The 15,841-nt window shown below is 30.9% G+C and overlaps 2 protein-coding genes across 2 annotated transcripts in view; one reads left to right on the forward strand and one right to left on the reverse strand.

The window, feature by feature from the left end:
• Nucleotides 1-15,841, forward strand: part of lobo (lost boys) — a 101,137-nt gene that overhangs the window by 1,217 nt on the left and 84,079 nt on the right. The window lies entirely within an intron of this gene.
• On the reverse strand, nucleotides 966-10,675 carry dan (protein distal antenna). The gene is made up of 2 exons (XM_070645990.1): nucleotides 9,622-10,675; nucleotides 966-3,188 (listed from the first exon to the last, which is right to left on the reverse strand). Exon 2 carries the CDS (start codon nucleotides 3,175-3,177, stop codon nucleotides 1,249-1,251), a length of 1,929 nt encoding a protein of 642 aa, XP_070502091.1. The 5' UTR covers nucleotides 3,178-3,188; nucleotides 9,622-10,675; the 3' UTR covers nucleotides 966-1,248.

Consider the following 15,841-nt stretch of genomic DNA (forward strand, 5'->3'; position numbering starts at 1 on the left):
CTTGCTTTTAAGAATTTATTTTGTTTCAAAATTGAAAAATAACTGTCAAAAGTTAACGGTATTTTTAGATTTGAATCAAACTGAGAAAATGTCAAAAATAACCGTTATTTTTATTCTCAAAAAATATCCGTTTATTTTTGAATTCAAAAAGACTGTAAATTTGAAATTTTGACTCCTGAAATTCAGATTTTCACAATCAATCTTTTAAAAAACTGAAAAATTAAATTTGAATTAACTTTTTGACCATTTATAATTGGGAAATGTTAAGAAACATTAGCTGAAATTTGAATTATTTTAAAGATTTTTTGAATATTTTTCAACTTTTGCGTTTAAAGTTTCAGAAAAAACTGAAAATTTGAAATCCAAAATTACCGTTATTTTATAAATTTTTCGACTATTTTCCAATTTTTGCGATAAAAATTTCAGAAAAAATTTTAAAAATTCAAACCAAAAATTACCGTTAAAATTTCAAAATTCATTCAGACAACCTCTTCAAATTATTAATTCGTGCCTTTACTTATAAACCTAGAAAAATATTTTTTTAAAAAATAGTAAAATGACAACTAAAAATACATCATTTTTAGGTATTTAAGTTACATCTTTTAAACTTTTTTTTTATTGTGGATTCTTTTTTAAATCTTCATGAAAAGAAAAATTCAACTACTTATATGCATAACTCTTCGGTCTCTCATCATCATATCTCATTTTTATCTAATTGCTATTTTTTTATTTTTTATTTTTTTCTTTTATTTTTTTATTTTCAAAAATTTTCTCACTTCTATAATATTTTTTTTGGGTTTTTTACGGAAGTGTTATTTGGAAAAATATGAGAAAATTTAATTTTTTTTTATTATTTTTTTTTATAGAAAAACAAATTATAAATCTAGTTCCAAAATGTGGCAGAAATTAGAATCTTTTGAAAACAGTAAAAAAGGAAGTTAATAATAAACTATAGAATTGGAATTTTTATCAGTAAAATAATAATAATCAAGAATAGCTTAGGATACAATCTTAATGTGATGATTTCTCACAAATATCTCTCAATTATCTCATTCAATAGAAATATTCATCACCATAATTATAATCCATTTCAGAATCCATAGAATCACTCGACTCATTATTAAATTGTTCATTATCATACACATATTCATCATTATCATATGGATACACGATTGTATATGGTGTGGCAAAGTCCTCCAATTCATCATGTACCATTTTAATACAACTATTCATTCTCAACGGTTTTCCCTATTTTCTACGTCGATGACGTAACTTTTCACATTCAACCGATGATGATGCACCGGATGATGAGCCACTGACATTATTTTGTGCACGTTCTACGCTAGCCTTTATGCTATTAAGTAAATATCGAAATTGCATAACTTGCATTGCCGTTAATGATGGATCACTGTAAGATTCCAGGTACTTGAGGAACTTCTCACCATATTCCAATGCTTCTGATGGTGACTTTATGTCATCATCACCACCATTCTTATTGTTGTTATTACTGTCATTATTTACATCACATGATGCCTCATCGCCACTCATTTTACCATTATCTGGTGATTGGTGCATAAGTGCATCATCAAGTTGACTCTTTGCCTTTACAATATCCATATCATGATCATGTTGATGATCATCATCATCATCATTAGCTAATTTTTGATGATGTTCATCACCCGGTATTGGTGATATATTATTAATACTATCCTCATCATGATAATGATGTCCATTGGCATCTTGATGATTTGATAAATCCTCTGGCTTTGGTGTGTCACTCTCACTCTCGGCATTCGTTTGAATATTAAAATTATTATTGATCGTATTATTATTGATATTACCATTTGGACCGGGTGATGCTGAATTTGATCCTTTTGTCAATTGTGAATATAGAATATTTTCGTATGCATCTTTGCTATTATTTGGTGTCATTTTATTCTTATCACCCATTAATGATGCACCAAATGTCTTATACCATTGCCAAAACCATGCTGAACCACCTGGTGCATTCTTCATATCATCTGGTGTACCTAATGGCGGTGATAATGGAGGTGGTGCCGGTGAGCTTAACTCATGTGTTGGTGTACCAATTGGATGATGTGGCATTGGTGATGATGTTTTTGGACTAGATGAACGTTGCGGTGCTTGTGATTGATTATAGAGATTATTTAATCCAATCATAGTTTGTTGTGACTTTAGCCAATAAAATATTGCATCATCAGTTGTTGCACCATTTGCAAACATTTCAGGAAATGTTTTCTTATATTTCTCTAACATTTGTGCTCTCAACATGTCACTTGATGATGTCTTTTGTTGTAATTTTGCCAAATTTTTAACTGTAAGTGATGGCTTATCATTATCAGCACCGCTCATTGTTGAACGTGGCGATGGAATTGGACTTGTTGATTTAAGATTACGTGGTGCACGCGATGACGATGGTGAACCATTCATACCAGGCATACCTGATAAACCAGACATGGCAGCCAATGATGGATTAAGTTGTGCCAATAGATTTAAATTTGATGCAATATCATTGAAACTTAATGCTAATGGACTATGTCCGAGTGCCGACATACCAGATAAATGTGATAAACTGGTTAGTGGTGATATGGCAGCCATTGATAAATCAGCTTTGGTTGGATCATTTTGTTTATTATGATCAGCACCATAGCCCTTTGATGCTTTTGACATTGATTTACTTAATTCAGCTGATGTCTTTGCAAATGCACTAAAATCAGGTGCTTGAAATCCACTCAAATTCATATCATTATGATCTAATGATAAACGCTTATCACCGCCACCTGATAAATCTAATCCCAATGATCGTCCATTTTTAAAATGTGATGCATAGTCATCATACTTTAATTTACCATTTGTATCAAAAAGTGATGCTGGATCAAGTTTCATACGCTTTGAATCGGGTCCATTAAATAGATCAGACATGGCAGATAAATTTGGTGATTGATTTAATTTTTCGGCATTCTCAAGCGATTGACGTGACATACAGCGTAACTTCTCTTCGTTCTTACACCATCCACGAAGTGTTGATTCTGGTACACCAATATCACGTGCAACGGATGCCTTTGATTCGCCATCATGAATTCTTTGGATGGCCATAATCTTATCGCAGGCTGATAGATGACGTAACGGACGTTTACCTTTTGTGGCTGTTGCCATTTTTAGGTGTCCTGTAAAGACAAGAAAATAAATAAAATTTTTATTACTCTAACTGTGTTATATATGCTTTGAGGTTGATGACTCATGTATTATATGCAGCATAGACATGTTTATGATAAAGCAAAAATATTCATTGCCAGACACATAGAAGAAAGTGAGCCTCAAAAAGCAATTTTTCTTATGTTTATAGCATTCTCAAATACATTCATCTCCAAATAATGGCCATAAATCGTCTGCTTTACTCATACCTCCCTCAATGTGCCAGAGCTTGTAAGGAGATTTTTTTTACGCTGCGTAGAATTTTTTTTCCTCCTTTTTTTCTCATTTTCTCGAAAGCACGTGCTCGAAAAAAAAAGTTATGTATAAAAATACCAAATACAGATTGTAAACAAACACATAGCACAAGGATAAGTGTCTGTATTGGAACCAACTTTTTTTTTATTCTCTCTCTTTTGCCTCTCACAAATACATCCACAACTACCTCATGTATCTACATCTATGTGTCACAAAAAAAATGTGCATTCCTTTCGCCCTTTTTCGTGAATTTTTTTTTTCCTTCTTTCCTTCCTTACTTCTTCATTCTCGCATTCACATTTTTTTTCGGTTGTGCTTTTTTTTTCACATTAACTTTCATTTTTTATTACTACATTTTTTTTCTCTTCTCTTTTTTTTTGCAATGCATTTACTGCTGACTTTTTTTTTCTTCTCCTTCTCAACTGCATTGTCGGTGTCTGTCGTAAAAAAATTATAAACTCCAAACTCATACCACCGACGACTTCTTTTTTTTTTGGTTCGATGGTGGATAAATAAAATACTTTTTTTTGTGTGTTTCTCATCCTTCAGACAACCGGCGCGTGATTTTATTGCTGATATTATTGTTATTATTATACGGCTGTTAATAATATATTTGTGATTGTTTGGCATTTCACATTAAGTATTAAGAATTTCTTATGATAAACTGTTGATTGCGCGTTAAGACACAAGAAAAAAAATTTAAGTTTTCGGTTGATTGATTGCTGGATGCTTGCTGATGGATTTTTAATATTTATGGCAGTTTTTCTGGTGGAGATTTCTTTTATTACCTTTCTTATCTTGTTGGGAGTTCTTAAATGTCAATGAGGAAACCAATTAAATGAATTTTATTATTTTTCGGAAATTGTGCTTTCCCGAGTGACATAAAATAGGCTTTGAGCTTTTATTTGGCTTCTAAATAGAGAAATTTGGCTTTTAAAAAGAGTCTCGTGTCGCGAGGATTTTAAAACATCCAAGCTTGAAATCAGAACTTTTCAACCTCTTAGAATTACGTAAAACTACCAAAAAGACTCGATTAAGACAGAATGTAAGAATCTGAAAAAATTGATTTAATCAACGTTCAAATTCGGTTGATGTTCGGAACCTAAGCTGTTCTAAATGAACAAGTACGCTTCTCAACATCTTTGCTCAAGTGGGACTCGAACCCACGGTTCTCTTAATTATATGTCAAGTGCTCCAACCTGCTGAGCTACAGGGGATACTTAGAAAGCGTGGCATAATGCTCACTTAAACACTACGTCTCTATACAGTGCTAATTGCATAGCTCTTATCGTTGTATTGGGCTTAGATACAATGTATAATAGTTAATCGATCAAAAATCCGGCTTAAGACTGGTATGACTCTGACTATGTGTCGAATTTAGTTTAAAACCTGTACTATGTATGACAGAGTCACGCAAGATATACATTGAGACATGGTGCTAAATTTCAACCGAAGCCAGCATCAAGTCAGAATCACATGAACCTGATGCCAAATTTTCGATTGATTACCCAACTTGTGTTATTCGGGAAGCAATAATTCAATTTTATTTTCAACAAAAATTTGTTTCTAAGGCAATAATTATCTTCTTATCATTATCAATTAAAATTATTTGGTTAAACAAATTAATGATTCATTCATAATTATTAAAGATTTTTGTGTGAGACTCAATCAATCGTAATTGAATGAAAATAAACAATGAGTTCAAAATTTTTTCTTGTAATTTCTAAGTTGTTTCTCAAATTATCCTCGGGTTTTATGAAAAAAGAGGAAGAATAATGCTGATTTGATTGATTTTAATAATTATTTCGCAGTTATGTTTGAAAAAATCTTTAAATTTATTGATTTCTACTATGGCAAGTGGGATGTTTGAGGGTTTTTGGTTGAAATTCGTGATTTTTTGAAGATATGGGAAGCTTTAGGTAAAGACAGAGCTTGAATTAGAGTCGGATTTTTTATGGGAAAGCCTTCTTGAGTCAACTCAACTTCATATTAATCTCAAGTCGACTTTGAACCCTGTTTAAAGGATTTATATACCTTGAAACCACAAATTTTTGGGTTATACTGTAAAAATCAATAAAATACCTTTAAATTCTTAAATTACTTTACATTTTTTCAATCATCTTCCGCAAATCAAAGCAGAATTTACTCTCAATTAGTATCTATCATGGGAATACTTAGACACGCTGAAAAAGCATCTTGAGTACAATTTTCCTCAAGGGATTACTTTAGTTATTGATTGATTAAATTGATGCTCAATACATTAATTACTTTAAGTAAATTAGAATTCCACAAATGACTAATCTACATAATAAAATAATTTCACGTGTAAGTACGCATAACGCGTAGATTCATTGCATATTTTAAGGCATTCAATACATACTCCAATCGGTTGTATTCACACTTGTAAATACACACTGGGGGGAAACGAGAGAGCGACGAAAAAAAATGTTGAAGAGTAGAGAAAAAAAAAATTAAAAAAAGTACGATTTTCATTCATAACACGCGAATAATGAAAATGTGGAAAAAAAATTCTACACATAAAAAAAAGCACATTCAACAAGTTGTGAACTTTTTTTTTATTTTAAAGGGAAGTAAAGGAAGCGATGATGACTTTGTTATGTAAATATGTGTGTTGTGAGCTTGGAATAGAGATAAAAATTTAAATGCACGGTTTGCAGTTATCTACCTGGATATCTATTTTCTGATGCTTAGGAAAAATTTCTTGGAATTTTTATTTTGACCATGAAGAAAGAAAAAAATTGAAAAAAAGACATGGGTGGGCACTCAACACGTTAGAAAATTCGCTAATTAGCTTAAGAATTTTAATTGCTTTTTAATAGCCGTCGCCACTTGTGCACAGGTAGCTGAATAATTGTTATTATTTTCAAGAAGGTCATAAATAAGCAGCATAAAAAAGCATATTTGTGACGTTGAAGAAAAAATAGAAATTTTTATGAGTTTATCGCGATTTTAGATTGGGAGTGATAAGGTTCATGTTTTGTTGCATGCCAGGTAGGAGTGAACATTTATTTTTTACCTAATATGATGCAAAAAACTGGATGTGCTGTGAACTATGGACTTTATGGAGGTAGAAATATGCAAATTTCAATGAGTAAATGAAGTTAATTGGACTTATTTTACATAAAATGTTAACAAATTGGAATGGTTGATAGAGTTATTATATTTTTGAAGGTTTATTTGAATTTTAAAAAGGCAAAAGTAGGTGCTAAATTTTTGAAAATTAGTAAATTCTATGAATTCTACTTTTATAGTTTATAATCTCATAATTTAAACAATTTTTAAAGATTTTATTTAATTGACGATGAATTTAGAAATTGAAAAGTGTGAGATTTGAAGCTTTTGTGATATTTTTCCATGATTTTTTTGTCTCAAATTTATGAAACTACTAAGTTGTCGTCAAACAATATTTTTGATTTTAAATAGAAATCCAAAATTAGACAAAATTCTCTTTCATTGTCTTTAGAAAAGGTTAATTGGCAAATTATTGCTTAGATGTTTTAAAAATAGTTACATAATTGGAATTATATTAAAAATTTGGGAAATTTACTATGGAATTTGACATTTTATTCTTATAATAAACTTCAAAAGCTCTATAGGCGTCATAGTTTTGAGTCTGAATTTTAGAGTATTGAAGGATTGTGACTGAGTTTCTTAATTTGTCAGCATTTTCTATAGATTTTATGATTTTGACTTAAAATCATGAATGATATACTAGAAAATCTGAACAGATAAAGAGCATGCTCATTAGATGTTCAACCACATTAACTGAGTGTACTCATGAAAGTGCTCATTTAGGAGAGTTTGCTCATTGTTTGTTAGGGAAATCCGGTCCTTTAAGTATATCATTACCAACATAGCACAGCGTGTTCGCTGAGATAACCCTAAGTCACTCTATTAACGGTATGATGCCAAGTTGACGGCCACTTAAAGCAGGATTTGGACACATTTTACGACAAAAAATGCAGTCCGTCACACTGTGCCTCTCGGGATAGTCAACAATGTATTTGCTCATTAAATTTAAACAAACTGGTAGTCTCTAATAACTATTAATTTACCTCTAAACATTCAAAAATTTTGATAATTATCACAGACTTATCAAACATATATTTCCATGCATCAGTTCAAAAAATGCATGTTCTACCTCAAAGGCATGTTTAAAAATTATTTTTTCTCCTTTTCTCCATCAATTGCTAATTTTTTATTCCACTATTTTTTTTATATAAAGAATTTTAAAGTGGCACATGCAGAAGGAGATAAGAAGAAAATGTTAGAACAACAAGACATAAAGAATGAAAAAAATTAGGCCATGAGCTGGCGATGAATGTCGATTACAGAAATTGAAAAATTATTGATTTCATGCCTGAAGACTTTTCCTCTTTATCTCCATCTCACTTGAAATTCTCTATTTTATTATTGACGTTTTTTTTTTTTGGTGGAAGTCTATCATCTTGGCAGATCTATCAAAAACTATTAATTCTCTGTCATGAAACATTGCCAAGAGTTTCGTTTTTTTGGCTTCTTAGCGAGATTGTTTGCTGGTTTTTTTTTAATTCCTTAATAGTGGAAAAATTAGACGGAGAAGAAATTGAGATTGAGGGAAGAATTTTTTTGAGTTCGCGTGTTGGTTTTGAGGAATTGGAATAGAACTTGATGTGAATTAAATGATGTGATGGATTTGAGGTTTTTTCTTGACGATGGCTAATTTGATCGTGAGGGCAGTTTTTGGTGTTCGTTTAGGAATATTTTGCTGTGATTTTAGGAATTTTAAGATTTTTGATTTTTTAATTTTAAAAATTCTTTTTAACTTTTTTCAATATTTTAAAAATTATTTCACAATTTTTTGAGCGTGCAAAATGGATTTTTTTGGATTTTCAAACTTTTTCGAAGTTATAAATCGAATCTTGCAAGTCATATCTCCAGAAATTCATAATTCTAGTCACTTCTCATAAATAATCACTCAATATCGACTTATAAACCATTAAAATCAAGCTTAAAAGAGCCAATTTCACTAAATTCAACAGAAAACACAAACAAAAAAGCACATGAAAGCCGGCTTTTCTAAAGAAGTCTCTTCTTTTGCCTGAATATTTTTTTGATCTCTGCATGAAACTTAATGTGAATGTAAAGTAAATATTCTTTAAATTAGAATTAAATTCTTTTAATTTGAGACTATGAAAATTTATAGTTTAAGTAATTAAATTTTCTAAAATTCACAAAACGAACTTTTTCTCTTAAAATCATGTCAAAACTTGACCATAAAAATGTTGAACATTTTTGTGCATAGAATTTTTTAGTTGCATTATTTCTGTAAATGTTTAATATTTTTCAACTACTTAGTCCCTTAGTAGGTAGATTTTTTTTCGTTTTTGCTTTGACATTTTCTTCTTAACTATGGATTGTTTTTTGAGAAATATCGAGGAAGTGGTGAAGGAGATTGATGAGTATTTTTGTGTAGATAAATTTATTTTTGAACGGTTTGGACGTTGGAAGGGATTTTTTTAAGTTTGTTTTGTGATATTTTTAATTTTTTGTAGAGAAATTTAAAGTTCAGAGAATTTTTTTTAATTTTTTGAAAATTGAGATTATTTTGTCAAAATTAAATTAGTTTCAAAAATTAGAAATTTGAAAATTTAAAAATTTGAAAATTTTAATATTTAATTTTTTAAATCAAATTATTTTTCTTAATTTGAGTGCTTCGTTTAGAATAATTATTGCAATTTCTTTAAAGTAATTATGAAATTCATAAATCATCTGGATTTTTTTGTTGTATTTCATCATTACATTTTCGCGTGAGGAATTCACTTTCTTCAGTTTCATGATGAAATATTATTACAATTAGTTTGAGATTCTTATATATTTGAATTAAATAAATCCTAACTAATATTGAAATAAGAGATTTTTGTTGATAAAATTTGAAATTTTTTAAAAATTTGACATTTTAAAATTCTCTTTTCAACCACAAATCTTTCTTAAAAATTCATAAAATACAACTTTTTTGTTCACATTCTTATCACTTCCGGTCAAAGTGCAGTTTTGAGAATTTATTTTGAGAATTTATTTTGAAGTCATGATCGTTTTGACTTTTTGAAACAAATAATTAAAATAAAATAAAATAAAATTAATATTTACCGTTTTTCTGCGAAATAAAATTTCGGTAATCGATATGCTGTTGGTAATCCACAATGATGCCGTTTATTTATCCGGTTAATTCACAAAATATCATATGAGAATTAATACTTTTTTTGTGTTTTTAACAACAAAAAAAATTCCTTTTTCTCACTTAATCAAAAAAAGACTTTTTTATCTCTCGTTTATTTATCCTCTTTCTGTTTGTGTTTTAGACGGCTCTTTTTGGTGCCTTTTAATCCTTTTTTAACACTTTATTATTTTTTTGTGCTAAAATCACCTCTCTTTTTTGCTTCAAATTCAACACGTTTTGTTTTTATTTTGTGTTAATTTTTTTAATTCACTTTTTTTATATCCTTAAATTTTTTTGGATATTTTAATTTTTTAAATAAAATACAAAAAAGTGTTTTTAACAAAATTAAATCTTTTGAATCAGTCACAAGAAATAAAAGTAAGAAATTCTTCACACATTTTTTTATCAATTCAGAGCAATGATAAAACGCGACTATTTCGCTTGACGATTCAACACGGAATGAGACGTGCTGCTTGTGTTGTTGTCGATGCGATTCTTTTTCGCCCTTTTTTTTTTGTTCTGTGTGCTTCCTTCTTCTTCTTTCTCCTTTCGCGTTTCTTTCGTGGTCGTTGTATACACTAATACGCTATAAACACATCTACATATGTGAGAGAGCGGTTGTGAATGTGTAGTTGTGTATGTGTGTAATCGGCAATTCAGCGGCAATTGCAATTTTTTTTTACTTCTTCTTTCTCTTCTTCTTTGTGAATGTTTTGGAGGATTTTTTTTTCTCTGTTGAACTTTTTTTTTCTTTTTTTTTAATTTTTTTTTGTTTATGTGTATTTTTATCCTCCAACACGTTGGTTTGGTGCAGATTGAAACATCTGTTTTGTATTTTTATGTAGCGATGATTTTTTTTACTCTGTGCGTTCACGACTTTTTTTGTATTTTATTGAATTTATTAAATTTTATCACAAAACTTGCAAAATTAAAAATTATTTTTTTTTTTCACATTCACAATTTTAAATTTTTTTAAAAATTTTCCGTTTTTCCTTAAAAAGAAAAATAAGAAAAAGAGTCAAACTGGACAAACTTTAAATTTGTGTCCTTTCTCGTCGAACGGTTAGCGATTTCTGTATGTGAAAAACACATGCAAAAGTACACACGATTCCGTTTTTCCATATATACATGCTCTTATGTTTTCCTTTTGGTATGAAACAAGAAAAGGCAGCAGCAGCATCATCAGCAGTACAACAAAAAAAAAAGAAAATCCCAATAGAGTAAAATTGTGAGGCGGCAAGAGAAACGAGAAGAAGAAATAAGAAACAAAAACCTTCCATCTATCCACCACTCTCGTATGTAATTTTTGTGTAGCCATCACATCTACCACCCACCAACCCCACATCATCATCATCAACAATCCAGCATGAACCGAGTAGCAGCAACATTCGACAACAACAATAAACAAGAGAAAATCTCCTTTTTCTTCTACTTGTGTATTATTATTATTATTGATATTATTATTCCAACTTCATTCGCATACACAAACGCGAATGAGTGGCGAAAAATGGACCCGAGACCCGAAGGCGAAAAATAGCAAAATTATATGTATGTATACATATGTATAGTGAGCACATGGTGTGAGGGTTGATGTACGCCGCTATATTTCTTCGGCCTCTTTTGTTCCTTAATCTCAATATTTTTTGTGAGCATGTATATAAGGAACAATCATCATCATCATCATCATTGATGACTTTCACGGTGTAAATGTTCCTGTGGATAGTTATTAAATCACACAAAAAGAAGGAGACGACGATAAGGAAGTCAAAATTATAAATCTCAGAAAACGGCATCTTTTCCATCACACGACGACAAACACACACACATGCATGTATGTGTAGTTTTATATTTGTTTGTGAGTGAGTGCCAAATGCCCACTAGCCATCATCTCCGCGATAATAAATTGCTTCTCGCACAAGAAAGGATGGCAAAATCAACTGAAGTGAAGAGAATCTTTTTTTTTTTTGTGTTGTGTGTTGTTAGTCGAGAAGAGGCGCAAAAAGATGATTTTTCCCTTACTCGTGTGTATGCTCTGGGAGGGTGTGGGTTGACGGTGTTCGATGTGGACTGAGTTAAATTACTCACTGTGTTGTATTATTCTCTCTTTCTTGCTCGATAACGAAGAAATTTTACTCAAAAAACTATATCAAACTGAATGGATGGCTCACTACATACATACATACATATAAGAGGAAAAGGATTGTTGAGTACGGGACGGTGTGGAGGATGAGTGACCTGCTGATGATGTTGCTTCTGATGTACATTTTCTTTTCTCTCTCCATCTCACTCAGTTTTTACTCCAAAAAACTAGTATATTTGTTTGAGGCGATTCTTCTTGTACTTATTTGTGCTACGTATGAAAATTTTGAATGGGGAGATATTCGCTTGGGTGATGTACATACGGTGTATGTATGAAAACTCAAAAAAGGAGGATATAATGGAATAAGTAAGGAAATATTATTATGGTATGAGAACATCTTCCTGCTTTTCTCATTTTTGCGTTTAGATATGTGGACCCGAGTGTGAATGGCCTGAGAATGAAAATACGAAATAATAATTTTTTTTCTTCTTCATTATGAACTAAAAATGTTCCTTAGTTGGACCCTTTTTTTGTGCGCTCTCACTCGCTCACTCATTTGATATGATGATGATGATAAGACAGAGATGAAAACTATTATATGTATGAATATGTGTACATTATTATTTTCATATATATATATTTATTCTTTCCTTTGATATGGGCATAAATGAAAAGGAACAGAAAAAATATCAAGAAATGTGCGGCACATGTACAGAACGATTATGGAAATGAACACTATGACAAAGTTTTTGTTTTTTTTTTTGGATGCAGAACTGAATAAATTCTTTTTGACATTTTTTTATAGTATTTTGAAATTTAATCGAAGCCAACGATTGTAAAATAAAAACAGAATCAGAGTGTATTGAGTTGACCATAGATTTGAATTTGTTCGTTGGACAACGCGTTGTTGGAAGTGAATAATAATAAGAATTCTTGAGATTGAGATTAAGAATAATTCAAGAAATTGTAGTTTCGGGTTCGGTATCGATCTCGGCCTCGGTCTCAGCCTTAGTCTCGGTCTCGGTCTTGGTATCGGCTGTAATCCTTGTCTCGGTCTCAATCTCAATCTCGATATAGTTTTTAGTGTGCATAGCTATGTGGTGTAATTATCAGAACTCGAAGCCGAGTCTACTTTGCGATACAAAATCTGAGTCAACTTCGTGTTCTGAATATTACTATGATGCTCATTTTATTAGTGAAAAACAGTGAAAATACTATGTGTTGTCAAGTGTTCCAAACAGGTATTAAATGAGCCATAAATTGCACAACTGCTATATTTTAAAATTATTTCAAAATTTATTCATCTCATCCAAATAGCTCCAAGTGTCCTCCCAATATTCTCTGACTTTAATCTCTCAATTCACCGTCTCCGCAGAAAAGAAAATCTCCCTGTTTAATCACACAAATAGTTCGCGTCGCATTTGGCGAGATCTAACGTCTATGGATTATTGATTTTCTCATCCACACACCGCTGCTTCTTTCCCATTTTATTTCACCGCTTTTCTTCCTTTTTTTTGCCATCGTCAATTTTGCTCTCATTGCCATCACGAATCCTTTCTTTTTTTTTATTCGCGATATTCAACCACCCGCCTTTTAGTGATTTTTTTTTCGCTTCCAACTGTACAATTTCGCTCTCGTCGCTTTATATCAAGATTTTCATTTTTCTTTTCTTTTCTTTTAACGTTGCTGACTCGGGGCTCGCGTGTGTTGGTCATCATAGCAATTTTCCTCTTCACGTTTTTCCTTTTTTTGTATTTACGTAAAATGTATGATGATGTGGATGATGTGATGTGAATGGTATGAGATCCACATGTGTGTGCTCTATTTTATTCTCCTTCTAAGATATGTTTTTCCGTTTTTCACCATATTCCATATGTATGGACTACATGTGTATGTGTGTATACAAATCGACCGACCGACCAGTATGTGAAAAGTTTTAGTTATATTTTCTCGAAAATGAATTTATGAAGAAAATCGGATTCGGGTCTCCTTTTATATTTCCATTCTCTACTGTATGTGCGAATGCCACCCCAAAAATTTTCCATTCTCATTACACTTTCCTTTCTTTTAACTCGTACACATTTTCTCTTCATCATTCATTCCCACACCATATACACCCCATCCCCTATTTTTATTCATACTAATAGCTATGAAAGAAAAAGCTTTTTCTCAAACATACTCTTCGCTATCGCCTTGACCTCTCTCTTACTCATACTCCCCTGCATGCTATGTCCACACAACTAGTTAGAAAACATAACTCCACCACCTTCCACCTTTTTTTGAGGGATAAAATAAATAAATTTTTCGTTTCTCTACTTCATCTATGAGAACAAAAACCGACCGACCGACCAACCCGACCGACCCGTCCTGAAACAAAAACTGGACCGCAATTTAAATTTTCGAAAATTTTGCTATCTCGCTCTGGTCAATTTTTGGGAAAATTTTCTTACTCTACTGTATCCTTTTATAACGTCGTACAAGCATTTTATTGTTGGCTATTTCAATGTTTGTTGTTGCTGTTATTAGGAAAAAGTGGGCGGGCGCGAAAGATATTATTTTGGCATTTTATGCTTATGTTTTATAATTAAGCGCAAAATGAAGAAAATTAAGAAGAAAAATATGCAAATTTTGGAATTTTTTTATGTTTGATTGATTTTTATGTGTTTTTGAAGTAATGGCGTTGGAGCTGAATTGTTGATGAATTATGAAATGGAAGTAAGATTTTAGAAATTTGAGGAAATATTCTGAATCTTTATTTTTTCTGAATTTAAATAAATGCGTAAATATAAATTTCTGTATTAACGATCACTTGATCGTCTAAAAATTGATGGCTAAATATTATCAGAGCTAAAGTAATAGAAGAATTGAGAGCAAGAGTTTAAGCAATTTAAGGCAAGAACTCACAACTTTTTAATAAGTTTTACAATTTTTAATCAAATTTAAGTAAAATTTAGTCCATTTTTTCCAAAATTGATTCCTTAAGAGATCTCTAGACAGTAAGAAAACTGTAACAGGTGTAGGTTTCTTATTTCAGACATTAATAATGCGTTTGTTCTGCTTCATACATGATCATGTTAAAATGGACTAATTTTCTGTAAATTAGCCTGATGTTAAGCGAAAATCCTATCTAGATCCTTAATAATTTCGATTAAATTTTCAATTTTCCACTCGGTTTCAAAATTTACGAACAAAATATTGACAGCTCCTTATAAAAAAAGCAATACCTAATAATAAATGTCCCAAAGAAGGTTTGACTCTGGTTTCAAGCCGTATTCATCAAAATCAGATTTCATGCTGTCTTCTCATACTGTCCCAAAGACACTAATTTCCAATATCTTTACTCCGTGTGACTCTAAAGCTATCTCACTTGTATTTGATTTTAATAAGAGACTCTTCCTCAATACCTTCCACGAACATCATTCACTGCACAGTTCAATAGAAATTTAATCTAAAAATAACAAGAAATGACAAAAGGAAGTAAAATGGATGGAGTTAATGGTCCTTTTCATTCGCCGTCCTATTAGCCACATTGATGCCTATAAAATATATAAAATTCCTTTTTTCTTAAAAACTTTTCTTTTTGCCGTGCTTGAACTTTTATCTACACATCCAGTAACTCAAGTGAGTGGATATATACGGAGAAAAAGAAAATAAGGTAATAAAATTCGCTCAACCTGGAATTTATCCAAGTTTTCTTTCTTTCTTCTTTTATGCTTCCTTTCAAATAATAAACTTTTTTTTTGCTGCTTTCTTAAGTTTTTTTTTCTGTTTTTTTATAAGACATCGCACAATGTCGCGATTTTTTTTCCGCAATTTCTCTGCTGACATGGATTTTTATTTTTCTTCATTATTTCTCTTCATTGAGCAAATAGTTTCATCAGCACAAATGGTCGCTGCAAAAGTTGACTTTTTGTCTGTATTTATGGAGAAACTTCCCATCTTATCCTCTATTTGCTATTGTTAGGTAGAAAAATATTGAATTGTTTTTGATAAGTTTTTGCTTTTGTATTAATTTTATGAATATTTTTTAGAGGGTATTGTTATTTGAAAATTAAGTGAAGATGCTTAAT

Source organism: Chironomus tepperi, unplaced genomic scaffold, assembly GCF_022539635.2.
Source record: "Chironomus tepperi strain 1889 unplaced genomic scaffold, CSIRO-AGI_Ctep_v1 contig_33, whole genome shotgun sequence".
Taxonomy (NCBI): Eukaryota; Metazoa; Arthropoda; class Insecta; order Diptera; family Chironomidae; genus Chironomus; species Chironomus tepperi.